This window comes from Pseudonaja textilis, chromosome 2, assembly GCF_049901715.1.
Source record: "Pseudonaja textilis isolate UNSWEBS1 chromosome 2, rPseTex1.2, whole genome shotgun sequence".
NCBI lineage: Eukaryota > Metazoa > Chordata > Lepidosauria > Squamata > Elapidae > Pseudonaja > Pseudonaja textilis.
In genome coordinates this window covers 224,367,173-224,381,272 of record NC_141991.1, presented here as the reverse complement: position 1 = coordinate 224,381,272, position 14,100 = coordinate 224,367,173, and the positions used below count along the sequence as shown (strand labels likewise).

The window sequence follows — 14,100 nt, the reverse complement described above, 5'->3', positions numbered from 1 at the left end:
TTCTCTCTGTTGCCTGTTAGTTCCTTGCCATCTTCTCTTTTTTGTGGACCGACTGTTTCTTTGATTTTTTTTTCTTGTTATTTATATGTTGGAAGAAACTTTTTTAATTAGCTTTGACTTTTGTTTTAAGTCTTTGTTTGTTCTGAGCCTTTGCTGTCCTGACTTAGTTTTTGCAGATTCTAGCTATCTGCTGATAGTCTGCCTTACTAGTTGTATGTCGTTCTTTCCATTTTTTGTACTTGTCTTTTTTTTCTTTCAATTTGCCAGAAAGATCTTTGTGCAGCCATGATGGTTTCTTCTTTGATTTGTGGTTTTTCTTTCTCAGTGGTATTGTGCTGGTCTGGGCTTCTATGATCATACTTTTTAGAGTTTCCCAAGATTCCTGAGTTGTTTTTCCCTTTAGGATTTTCATCCATAGAATCTTTCCCAAGTTCTCTCTGAGTTTATTAAAATCAGCTCTTTTAAAATCCCAGACTCTGGTGTCATTATGTTCTGTTGCTTGTGTTATGTTGAATTCTAGTATGACATGGTCACTCTCACCCAAGGTTCCTGCAGTTTCAACTCCCTCTATCACTTCTTCTGTTTGTAAGAATTAAGTCCAGTATAGCTGTCCCTCTAGTTTCACCCTCTACCTTTTGGACAACAAAGTTGTCAGCTGGGTTGGTTAGGAACTTATTTGATTTCTCACTTGGTGCAGAATTAGTTTTCCAATTGATATCAGGATAATTGAAGTCTCCCATTACTATTGTGTGTTTCCTGCATATGTTTGTTAGTTGGTTGGCAAAAAGGACATCTATTTTTTCTGCTTGATTGGGTGGCCTATAATACACACCTATGGCCATGTCATCCTTTTTTCTTTTATATTGACCCATCTTTGGTTTCATGCATTTCTGTAGCAATACAGTGGTCCTTTACATATAGTGCAACTCCACCTCCTCTTTTATGGTGTCTGGTGTTTTTTTTTTTTAATCGTTTGTATCCTTCTACTAGTATATTAAAATCATGGGTTTCATCCCACCAAGTTTCTGTTATTCCAACTATATCATATCTACCTTCATGTATTCGTAGTTCAAGTTCACTCTGTTTGTTCCTCAGACTTTGTGCATTTGTATATAGGCACTTGAGATCTTTTTGTCTGATGCTGTGTTTGCTGTCTACATAACCTGTGTTGTGCCTGCCTGCCCCTTCTTTGTTGCCACCTGTTTGATTAATGCACATGGTATCGCACTCACTATTAAATGCTTGGTTTTCGTTGACAGCAAGGCTGATAATCTTACCTGCACAAACATCTATTTTACATGCACTGGTATCCTTATTAGTTTTAGGTTGCTGGGGAAAGAAATGTTCTGTAATTAATTCTCTGTCCCCACTGTTCAGTTTCAATGTTTATCCAGAAAATCTGTGAATTTAATGCCAAGTAACTCAGTCCCTTTCTTTGATGGATGCAAACCATCTCTTTTGTACAGCTTTTCATTGGACCAGCTGCAGACATCATAACTAATAAAACCAAAGCCTTCCCTTTTACACCACTCCTTTAGCCATACATTAAACTCCGCCACACGCTGGCCTTTCCCTTTTTGTTCCTTGTATACTGGTAGAACCTCTGAAAAGATAACCCTATAGCTCATAGTATTAAGTTCATACCCCAAGCTCTGGAAGTCTTTCTGCACAGAAGGTACATCCTTCTGGGACAGATCATTTGTACCAAGATGCATAATAACATCAACATCACATCATCCTGATTCATTACAACATCCCATGTTGTAATGAAGTCAATGCACATGAAGGTGAACACCAGCTAAAGACCTGGCAGCTGTGATTTAAGATTTTTGTGCAAATAATAATAACACTAAACTGTTTTTACCGGTACCAGACTGTGAATTGAAGTACACTGCTTGGTTATCAGCAACCTAGGCAGTTTACAAATTATTTAAAACATTAAAAACACCAAGAAACAAAAAGAAGGGTAAAAGATGGCAGGATAACAAACAGTTGGGAGTAAAGGAAAACTACTTTGCTTAAAATAAGCTTTGGTCACCCTTGCCAAAGGCCTGGAAGAAGAGCTAGATGGCCACACCCTTCAGCAGGGTGTGGCCCATCCAGAGCATTTTTTTTTAAAGGTATATGTTCTGTTTTGCTTTTCATTAAGTCCTAAATAATTGAAAATTCCAATGGATTTAGCAATCAAATAGCTATAGCAGACTCTTAAACTTTGTAACACCTTAACAGAGTGTTATAAAAGAGTAGCTCATCAGTTTTCTATTTTCATCCATACTGTAGACTACTGTAATAGGAAAGGTATTTCAAGACTTCTAATTCACTAGACAGGAAAATTAATTACACATTGATTCCATTAGTTATTTATTTTTACTGGAGGAAACAATCCAGTTTAAAAAATGACAAAGAAATATCTATTGTGCAGATGATAAATCACATTCCTGAAGTTCCATGCATTTTTTACAGCACAAGTATCACTAAGTGTTAACTCATTGACTGTGGTTTATGTAGACGCTTATAAAATCAAGAGAGATCAGTTTTCTAACCAAAAATCCAAGTTCACATGTAAAAATTGGTACTTTAAAACATTTTTAAAAGGTGTTTTAATGCTTGTATTAATTATTGGAACATCTGGTTGTGGTTAAAATTCTAGGCCAGATGTACTTTGGTCTTCTCTAACAAGACAGCTGACAAGAGCTATCTGTATCCTCTAGATTTTGTTGCACACATCATTGTGTTCAAAAACTAGAATTCTACAAATTCACCAACAGTATTCCCTATTCTATGCTTATTGAGTCTACCACATACATATGCACAGCTGTCGTCATTATTTGCCAAAATACAATTTGGTACATTACGTGTACCAAATATAATAACTACAAGTGTGCATTGTTCAAAAAGAGGAAACACATTACCTAAAGAAAGAGGATACAGATTTGCATTTGTTAGTGTATAATTTAAATAGAAATGTGACACATCTCACTGTAATATGAAGATTTTGATCCTATGGCTTGTCTTCCTGCCAACTATGATGTCTAGAAGTTAATGTTTGATGGACAGCTAAAGGATCCTGTTTCTCTTTCTTGTGCTTAAAATTAAATTAAATGTGGCCTGGACAATCCTTAAAACAAATGTCTTTTCTTTAACATAAGATGTATTCCCACCCTAGAAACAAGGTGGGAAGCTACCATTTTACTTATAAACATACAGCACAACAATCACTCTATTTCCTTACAAGCAAACAACATTAAACAAAACATAGAAAAAGTTAGGATTAATAAGAAAAAGAAGACCAAAAAAGAGAAAACAAAAGGAAAGGAAATCTAATTAAATCTAGTTTGCACTAACACAATTCATTGTATCTTTTCATACTTTTCTACAACAGTGAACCATTTTTGCTTTCTTGTTCCCATATATCAATTCATATATTGTTTCATATATTTAAACTTTTCATTTCTCTCTTTTCTTATCTTCATCTAATCATGACATTCTAACTCTTCCCCTTTCTCTCAACCCATTCTTTCTTCCAGCAAACATTTGTTTTGTAATTCAGTCTTCATTCTCTCTATAAGACTAAACTACCTCAATGTAGTTTTTTTTTGTTGGTCAACTCATTTTTTATATTCATCCCACATTTATTTATTAGCCTTTCATGGTTGAGTCCATCCATTCTTTTTATCATGTACATTTCTTAAATAAACTATTCCCACTGCATTTAACTTATTTTTATACTTCTCTTGATGTACACAACTCTCACTTTCATATAATAAAATAAACTATAGCCCTATGAGTATAGTCTTCGCTTATTTGGACAAATAACTTTTTTTTTACAAATAGTTGCATAGCTTAAAACTTCTCCAGTGTTTCCCTCTATATTAATTTCATATCCATATTCATTTCATCATACAATATATGTAACATGTACTGCAAATAATTCGGATTCTCAGTCATCAACACCACAGCATCTGCATACAAAAGTACACATTTCCATTTTGCCAATCAAAATACAGTGTAGTGACTCAACTGGTATTATAAAAACTCTATATGTATGTATCTTTAAAATTCCCATAAAAGCAATAGTGATGCCACATACACCTGTTTTACTCTCTGCTAAATTTTGACCCATTTGCTAAGCTTTCTATTTAGTCTCTTTCATGCTTTACTTTCATCATATAACACTTCAACATTTCAATCTTTTCAGTACTATCAATATATAAAGTATTATTGATCATAACCTGCTTAGAATCTATAGAAGAGGTTGCATGCAAATCGTTATAATAAATAAATAAAACGGCAGCTATTTCATTAAATAAATCACATAGAATAGGCTAATAATTCTGATCTATTTACTGTGTTTAGAATGTAATGCCCATATGAATTTTAAAAGGACAATTTAAAATGCTTAAACACCATTTAGTAACATTCCAGTGTATTTCATATATTTTAGGCATGTGTCAGAGAATAAAATGAAAAACGATCACCTAGGAAAAAATAGCAAACAGTTTTCAAATAGCTTCCCAGAATTTCCTCCAGCAAAGTTAACGTAAGTTAATCTATAACTTAAAAGAATGAAAGCTATGAAACCAAAAAGGGAAAATATCTGCAGTATAAATTATATTGGATAAAGTGTACAACCTCATACCGTGTAAAAATTTATGTTTGAATTTCAGGATTAAAAGGACAGATCTTCAAAATTGTGTTCCACATGTTTTCTTTCTGTTAGGCTTAGTGAGAGAAGCCAAAACTTTCTTCTGGCAATACTCATGCTTCTAAGTTCCAAAGAATTACTGTACGTGAAAATGTTTTGAACATTTCACCAAGCTTGTGAAACTGAAAGAGGGTTGGAACCGATTGGGATATAGTTATTAAATTTGATCCACATAAATGATTGACAATTTTATCCAACCTATATTTTTATAAATATTACCAAAAAATCTGCATCGTTAATGGCATAACAAGTGCTTAAGTTATATGACGAAAAGAAATATAGCTCATCAGATAAATAACCAACACCTCACCTGCACTTCTTTTAGCCAGGATAGGAAGAAGTCTAAAGCAGTGGTCCCCAATCTTTTTTGTGCTGCGGCCCAGTACCGGCATCAGCACGCATGGCAAGGCGAGCCAAGTGACCGGCCAGCCAGCCGTCCCCCGCTTCTCCCCGCCACCTTCAACTCCTCCTTTGTACCTGTGTCGATGGGCTTCATGATGGCTTCGGGACGGTCGCTCAGCTCGCCTTGCCATGTGTGCTGAAAGAATCCTCGCGCCTTAGTTTTGTTCGAAGCCGCCCCCCTCCCCCGATGAAACTAAGGCGCGAGGATTCTTTCAGCACCCAAACGCCGCTTTCTACCCGGAAAAGCTCACCAGAAGCACTTTTTCATCAAAACAAGATGGCGGCACCCAGCAAACCGGCAGCCCGGTAGAAATTGTTCCACGGACCGGGACCGGTCCGGGGACCGGTGGTTGGGGACCCCTGGTCTAAAGGATATGTGGCTGGTTTAACCCATATAAGCAAACTGCTCACATTGTCAATTTAAAATGTGGACAAGTAACTATCTCAACCATCCCACCAGAAGACAGCAATGATTTTATCAGTAGAGTACCTAAGTCAACAACTAGTCTTTGGAAAGGTCTCTTCAGTTACTACTCTACTACCCAAAGCGGAGAAGGGCTTTTTTGTTTTTGTCTCCAACACAGATCAAGTTCTACACATGTTTAATATGAATCAGCCAGATTTCTCTCTATCAGTACTCAAGTCTTCCTAAGCTCTTCGATAAATCTTATGGAAAGTGTCAAAGAATAACTACTCTTCAATTTCAGAGTTATACATACCAATTTTGGGAAAGAAATCCCTCAGTAACCACTAGGAATAACTTTAAGTAAATAAATAACCTACATAACTCATAGCCATTAAAAACCTTATCTTCCACAAATGTATTTAACCCAGTTTGTATGGTACCTACCACAACATCTGAAATGTAAAAACATTGAATCTGTTTGCTAGGAGACATATTTTTCTTCATCCTTTTTTGATCTCCCACCAATTATCCAAGATTCTAGTATTTTTAAAATAGGAAAAATAATGAAATTGTACAACCATGCATAATTTTATACCCTTTGTTGTGTTTACTCTGTATTTATGTTTTCAAAATTAAAATTCCAAATCCCCCAAGGAATTACCAAACTGCTACACCAAAGCAGGATGCATAATGTGAGTGTGAAGACCTAGAATTTCTGGAATAGAATATTGGGGTCTCTAATTTTACATGCTGTGTGTCTCAGAAACTCATCTGAAAAACCAAATAAAGTTATGATGATGATCATGATAATCATGATGTGATGCACAAGGACTGTAATTGGAAGAATATTATGCTGATAGAACATATCTAATATTTTATATGTGCAGCTTATGCCCTTCTATGTGGGTTATGCTTTTATCACTTTCCTAATAGTAGTTTCTAAAATCTCCTTCTTTCTTCAGCTCTGAATGCAGACGAAGGTTCAAGACTACCATTACCAATTAAAACCACTATCTGATTATTCTGTGCTTCCCTATTAATTTGTTTCCTGTAAAGAAATATAACAGAAAAAATACAGGAAAATCAAGAATGGACTTCAGTGATACCTGAAACCTACTTAACAAGTGACACAATACACAAACACTTGAATTGGAAATATCCTTAGGAACACACTGATACATAGAGCATCTGTGGTAGGATTTCCAGATGGCAGATAATTTGTGATAGGATTTCCAGATGGTTTTTTGTTTTATAGTAACTTGAGTCACGGTGGACAATAAAAATGGGAGTAAATTTGAGTTAAAGTCAGTGATAACAGAGTTTTTCTTTCTACTTTGTCAGATCCTATTCAGATAAGTAGATTGCTGCCTAGATATTTATCTCACAATACATATTGAAAGAAGAAAAGGACAGTTTTAATGGGAAAATGGCATGGGGAAAAATAATGGAACAGTTCCAGGTCTAAATATATATTCATTGTTGAACTTGTCTATGGAGAAAATATGGGAAATATCATTTCAGCAATCGATTCTTCAGCTCTCATGATCCCAAGAACAATCAAACTACTTCTAAAAGCAAAAACAAGTATATCTGAGTCAATTTTTTTCAATCATTTATAGTCTATTATAAATTATTACAGTAACACATGACAAATGTGCACGTTCTTTCATGATAATCTGTTGTTAATTATATTTTCAAAACTCAATTCTCAGTTTGCATACCTTCATTTTACCACAGTTATACACACTTTCTGTATCATTTATATTGCAGAACAGCTGAAGCTCTCTGAAATTTTCAACAAATTAATGTAAGGAGAGACTATATATATGTTTTCCTGGGTTTCCTGGGGTGGACCAAAAGACCCATTAGGTCTTATTTTGGGGGGATGTCTTATTTTGTGGCTATCCGCCCACACCCTCCCTCCATTTGCTTGCCCGCGGCCAAAGCAGCTTATAGGCCTTCTGAGGGCAGACACATTTTTCATGCGGACAGAGAAATGACAGAATGTGGAAGCTTCATCTGTTGCAAATGGGGCATTTTGAAACAGTGGGATTAGCTCCATTTCAAAACACTCTATTTGCAAACAGACGAAGCTTCATCTCCCTCTGGGTGAAAAGTGTTTGGGCACTTGGGAATGAAGCGATTTGCTGCGCCAAAGGTCCGGCAGGTTGCCAGACACCATCAACCCCCCCCTGCACTCACCACCTCTTGTGTTGGTCACACCCATCACCCAGGTTTATTTTTGGGGTAGGGCTTATATTAGTCTCACCCAAAAAAATTAGGCTAGGGCTTATTTTGGGGATGTGTCCTATTTTTTAGGAAACACGATACATATCGGTCAATTAAAGCAGGTCCACAAACAAATGAAGTCAAGGCAGAAATAGCAAAAGATAAAAATAAGGCAAGGACTGAAAAATAAAACAAGTTATAAAACTGGAAAACTAGCAAGCCTAAGTAAAGAAAAAAGATGTCCACTTGCTATTGAAAAAACAATTTGGGTACATGACAAGTCTCACACTGGGAGTAGCATTGTAACTATTAGTACTGAATTTTTTAACACTGAAGAAATATTCCTTCCCTTTTCAACTTAGATAAAAAGCCCCCCTCCCCCACCCCCCGGAAAGTCCACAGAAGTTGGCCTTCAATAACCTTGAACAAAACCATTCAGGGTATTAAAGCAGTGCTGGAAACAGGCTTAAAGCCAGGACTGATTAAAGAAGCGTGACCATAATTCTGGTACAATATCTAACCTCCGTTAACAGTCCTGACTGCCTTGCTAAATCAATGCTTTTTAAATATATCTTTCTATAAAAATGTCCTTGTTTCTGTCTGAAACTGCTAGATTAACCATTAAAGACCAAGTTTCATATCAGAAGGAAAGTTTCTTTCTCTTTTGTTTAAATCTCATACACCTGATCCTGTAAATGAGCCAATAGGCTTTCACTGTAAGAGCCTCTAGGGATATAATTAAATTCACTCATGGCAAACAAAGCAAAATAAAAACAGAGCTATTTATAGATCACATCTGATAGACCATTCATTTGTATTATCTTTCAAAATACATATCTGGCATAAGGTTTGCTCAACACTCCTTAAAGTAAGTTCTAATGAAATTGTAAATAGTTTCTGCTAAATAAAATGATTTCAAACTTGAAGGCATGCATATTAAAAAAAATACCAAACTAGCTTAAAAGAGACAAAGATAATCCATACACTGTGAAAAGAAAGGGAAATCTGGTTTCAAACTTTTTGTCATCCCTGAGACAGTATTTAAATATTTTGAAATGAGAAGAATCAGCAGAACTATTGACTTTCTTCTGTATGCACCTATTAAATCAAATAAACAAACAAAGGAGAGGAATAATATAAAGGGGGGAGAAATTATCTACCTTTTGGTTTGGATGTCCTTTTTCGAATCTTCATTTTAGGTAAGGATGGCCAAGAATAATGAAAAGGTGTATCTGAATCTGAATCCATTGTTCTTGCTAATCAAACACCTCTTTCAAGTGGTAACTAGCTGTTGTATGGAGCAGCAAGGTAAGCAATAGGAAATGAAAAAGTTGAACCCTACAGCAAGTAATTGCTCTCTAAACCCAGAAGAAGCAACAAGAGTCCGTTCTCTGCCTTAATGCACATGGACTAACATGAAAGCAGACAGAGTCAAGTTAAAATAAGATGTGCACCCAGGAGTGAGGCTGCTGTATCCTAGTCTACAGTCACTGGAAAGGTCACCGTGTGCCAATTAATCATTAACTTGCCTTTTCATTTTCCAAACCTCAGTAAAGAATAATCAGGGTTGCTTGAGAAGGAAAAGAACTTTTGCATTGTCTCGGAATGATATAGAAAACTAGAGCAATTATTTCCTTAATTGTGTTTTACAAAGGTAAAATATTTAATCGTCTTATATTATTTTAAAGCATGAGCCATCTCTGAACGCAAGATTCAAACCAATAATTGGTGACTCTAATCATATTTCTGAGTTCCTTTGTTTCAGGATTCCCCTCATAATTTATAACTTTGGCAGACATACTTTGTCCATTAATTTTAAAAAGGAAGCATGCTCTTTCCACCACAACCACCATCTTATTATTATTGTTTTGGACAAGTTACTTCTAAAACCACTTTTTCCCCCAGTCATTATGTCTGAATTTCACAAGCTACATAAAGTTATTTTGTAAGGTTGGCACCTTTACAGAGCTATCTTGCCCTCCTTTGGATCTACAATAGAACTAGTGACTAATTTACAAGTCTCTCATTCTTATACAATCTCCCTGAACAACCTAATGGCGATTAGTATTCAACAAAAACTCATTATCTTTTCCCCATCATTACACTACATAAACTACAGCTAGTGTTCTTGTTTAAAGGTTTCATGTGTAAACACAAAACTAACCTATTTGTGATTAGTAGTTTTTAACCAAGATTCAAAACATCTCACATACATTATTTTTGCTCTTTGCTCAATGGGGAAAGTGTGTACAAAATGATCAGTTTAAGAAACAGCAATGTCTTTCCTCAGTCATATTTCCAAACAGTGAGATATGTTAGCCAACCCACACACTCAGTTACAGATTAATAACAGTATTGCCAAGAAAAAAAATGCAGATTAAATTCTTCAAAATAATATGTGTATAAACAGGGCCAATTAAAATTATTTAAAATTCATCTTTCAATTTTTTAAAAATAGAATAGATATGTGCAAAACTATTTTTCTGTTAGTTCTTTTCACTTTACACATAAAGATTTTATGGGGGTCATGTTGATCTATTAAATCTAAATCTAAACTTTCTAAAATCAATATATATGCTAAATAAAAATAAAGTCATATCTAATTTACCATTCTGTTCTTAAATAACCATAGAAACTAATAAATTGTGACAAATATAGAAACCACACATATATTTGATGAAGTTATTCCTACCCATAATGTCCAGCAACTGTGCTAGAAAAGCATATTATCCATTTTAAAAAGCCAATATGTAATCATCATAACTAATATGTATGAATAAGCTGAGCATTCCCTTGAGCTTGCTGAAATATATACTGATACTAATGGGAATTTCCATCTCTCTTTGGTTTAATAAGTGCAATGGGAATTTTGAAGGGTTCACATAAGAATGGCAATCTAGTCCCACCTGGCATTGTTGCAGTAACAACTGTGTCCATCTTTGTGCCTGCAATTACAGAGTTCACTAAGGTAGAATTTATGTATTTAGCAAATTATACTGTATAAACTCAACTCACCAATGCCGATTAATTTGCTTAGCATGGCTTTATGCATAATTCTAATTGAGCAATTGTCACCATACATTCCTTATTGATTATCACGAACCTCCACTGCTGGCCAGTTTAATTTATATTTCTGGAGATGGCAAGTCTTCAAAATATTTATTATTTATTTATTTATATGCTGCCCATCTCCCTGATAAGGTGATTCTAATAATGTCACAAGTGTATGAAATAGACATAAGTGTATGAAATAGCATGATAGTCTAGGTTTCTGCATGACTCTAGTACTTAAAGATCTTCATCATTGTTTTAATTATTGCTCTTAATGAAGATGATAGTGGTCAGCATACAATGTATATTTGCTTGCTTTTCCCAAGTAAATGAAAATAAGTTTAACACTTCTGAAAAGTGAACAAGCTGATTCTATGATTTTAGTTTAAATATGAAATTGCAAATGATAAGACTAGTAAGCTTAGGGGAATGGGGAAGAGAGAATCAATTTATAGAGCATGAAAACATGATGAGAATATAACTTGTTGTTCAACTTATATAGCCACCCCTTTATTTGAAGGAAATCTGGGTAGAAGATGAAATAAAAATGTAATACAGGCAATTCTCAACTCATAACTATTCATTTAGTGACTGTTCACTAAACGTTGTAACTGCAAATATTGCTGTTGTAACAGTCACTTCAAAGTTACCACAGCACTGAAAAAGTGACATGGCCGTTTTTCACACTGATGACCACTGCAACATTCCCATGGTCACAGGATCAGAATTTAGATGCTTAACGAAATCATATTTATGATGGTTGCAGGGTCCCAGGGTAATCACCTTTTGAGATCTTTGGGAGCAAAGTCAACGGGGAAGCCAGATTCACTTAACAACTGTCTTACTAACTTAACAATTGCAGTGATTCACTTAACAACTGAGGCAAAAAAAGGTTGTAAAATTGGGCAAAATTCACTTAATTATCTTGCTTAGCAGCAGAAATTTTGGGCTCAACTGTAGTCGTAAGTCGAGGACTACCCGTACACTAAAAAGTCCATTTACAGCAATAAACAATGTTGAAGTAAAAGTCTCATTAACTCAGCACCCACCCCATACCAACTCCATGAACCTCCTGATCCTAGAGCCCAGGTGAAAATCCAGGTCTTCACTGAAATAAAATAAATGAACAAATATAATCTTTTTGTTTAACTGGATTCCTTTTATACAGTTTAGTACTTGCGTGGAGAAGAAATTATGGTTTAGATCACTTTTATGCAAAAAATATTGAAAATTCAAAAGGTTTCTCACACTTTTAAGCACGACTGTAAATAGGCGGATAGCTGCCAAATTTCAGTGCCATGTGGAAGCCTTTGAGGGCTAAAGAAAAGGGTTCAAGGGCTGAAGCTGCTTGGGCTTACTCCTGCATTACAAGGTGAGAAATAAGTAACAAAAACACTCTTTGGTCAACTATAGTGTCATACGTACAGATGATGTTATCTTAAAACACAGTTTTGTGTCAGATTATTTTCCAGACTTTACCAGTGATTCTTAGCCTCTTTCTGTGAAACAAATTCAAGTTTAAGAATCCCCATTTACCTAGTCAGCATTTTTTAAACAAGCCTTTACACATTCCATTCAGATTATGTAATATTTTCATTAAGTACACAATTGCATAAGGTATCTATGTCACGTTTGTAACATTTACCTATTTACATTTATCCCATAAGGTAAGAGCTATTTGAATTTTGCTTGCTTTTTGAGAACACTGGCTATTTACTACTGCCTTCTACTGGCATGGTTTTGAAAAGTGTTCAGAAAGCACAGCAGATACAGATTGAGACACCTAAACTTCTCCAAGGTAATGCTCTTTTAACCATGCTGCTGTACTGTATAATTCCTAAACACTTTATAAAGCGTGAATTCAGGATATATGAAATATTTCTTCTATCCATGGGCCGATTCAACTTTCAAGAAGGTACATAATTACAAATTTCCAAATCAAACTTGATTTATTACCATTTAAAGAGTTTCTTCAGCTACATAAGATTCACTCCAACCACGTTAAAATCCTCTCCTTGTGATTTTTAAGGTCTTAGTTTTAATTTGGTTATTTGATACTTTTTTGTAATTTTCTTTGGGTATATTTATTAAAGATAAAAGTGCCATATTTTTTTTATAAACGAACTAAAAATCTTAGCCAAACTGCAGAACGACAGTTTTTTTTTTAAGGAAAAAAAACCTATTTAAACTGCCTCTGAACAAATAAAATGGTTATACTAGATATTTCTAGCCCATAATTTCAGAAAGCGAAGACATGACAGATCCCCAATCACTACTCTGTGAATAATAATCATTGGTGTTTATTTCAGTTCATTAAAAGCATTTTAGATTTACCATATTTTACAGCATTTGTTCCATTGTTGCCATACCCTTTTATCTCTATCTTTGCAAATATTTAGGCAGAATTGAGGAGATGGGACCACTGAACGCAGAGGAAGTAGGAAAAGGTAGGGGGCACATGTGGTCCAGGGTCCAAGTTTAAGATAGAGGGCAAATTCAGATGTACATAAAGTTGTTGTTTTTTAAAAAAACACCTTTCTGACAAAATATATTAGGGGGATACTGCTTTATTTTCACTCTTTCTTATTTTTACTATGGCTAGGAATCTAGTCTCTGGAAAAATGTATGCATCTTAGCATAACTGACAGGATAAAGAAGGGAACTGCTAAAAATGCTCAAACTGTTGAAACATTGTGTTTCTTGCATATGCTAGTAAGATTATGAATAAGATTTCCAGATTTCAACAACATGGAATGAGAACAACCAGACATACAAGTTGGATTCAAAAGAGGCAATAGTGCTCCAGGTCACATTATTAACACTTGGTGGGTAATGGAAAAAAGGAAGAGTTGTCAAAAAATGTCCATTTTAACCCTTATAAAAAGACTTTTACTGCTTATAAAAAAAAGACTATTAACTACAGTTTGCCTTTAAAAACTTCATTTAGATCATAAGTTGTAGACTGCCCTTAAAAAATTGATTGTACCAGGTCATCTCATCCCTCTGTGGAAGAATGTGTATGGTGACCAGGCAGCAACTATCAGAAGAGAATATGGAGTGATCAAATAGGAGACACAATAGGCCAAGGTATATACTATTACAAAGACTTTATTATGGAAAATGTTAGACTAGATGAAGTAAGCACTGGAATTAAAACTGCCAGGAGAAAAATTAACAGTCTTGATGACTGATGACTGGAAGCAAGGGAGACTTAAAGGATGCCTTGTTGAAAGTGAGAGTGCGAAGCTGGCCTGCTGCTTAGTGTTTAAAAAAGAGAATAAATCTATAAGTTTGGGTCTACAAGCAA

The 14,100-nt window shown here is 35.0% G+C and overlaps 1 protein-coding gene across 3 annotated transcripts in view; it reads right to left on the bottom strand.

Moving 5' to 3' along the window:
* ARHGEF28 (Rho guanine nucleotide exchange factor 28) overlaps window positions 1-14,100 on the bottom strand; it is a 139,508-nt gene that overhangs the window by 54,822 nt on the left and 70,586 nt on the right. The window contains exon 1 of one of the 3 annotated variants that reach the window (XM_087927147.1): window positions 8,903-9,197. The exons of the other annotated variants lie outside the window; for them this stretch is intronic. Within the exon in view, the coding sequence (XP_087783273.1) occupies window positions 8,903-8,990 (88 nt within the window). The 5' untranslated portion in view covers window positions 8,991-9,197. Of the gene's footprint in view, window positions 1-8,902; window positions 9,198-14,100 lie in introns of those variants that run through there. 3 annotated transcript variants of the gene reach the window in all.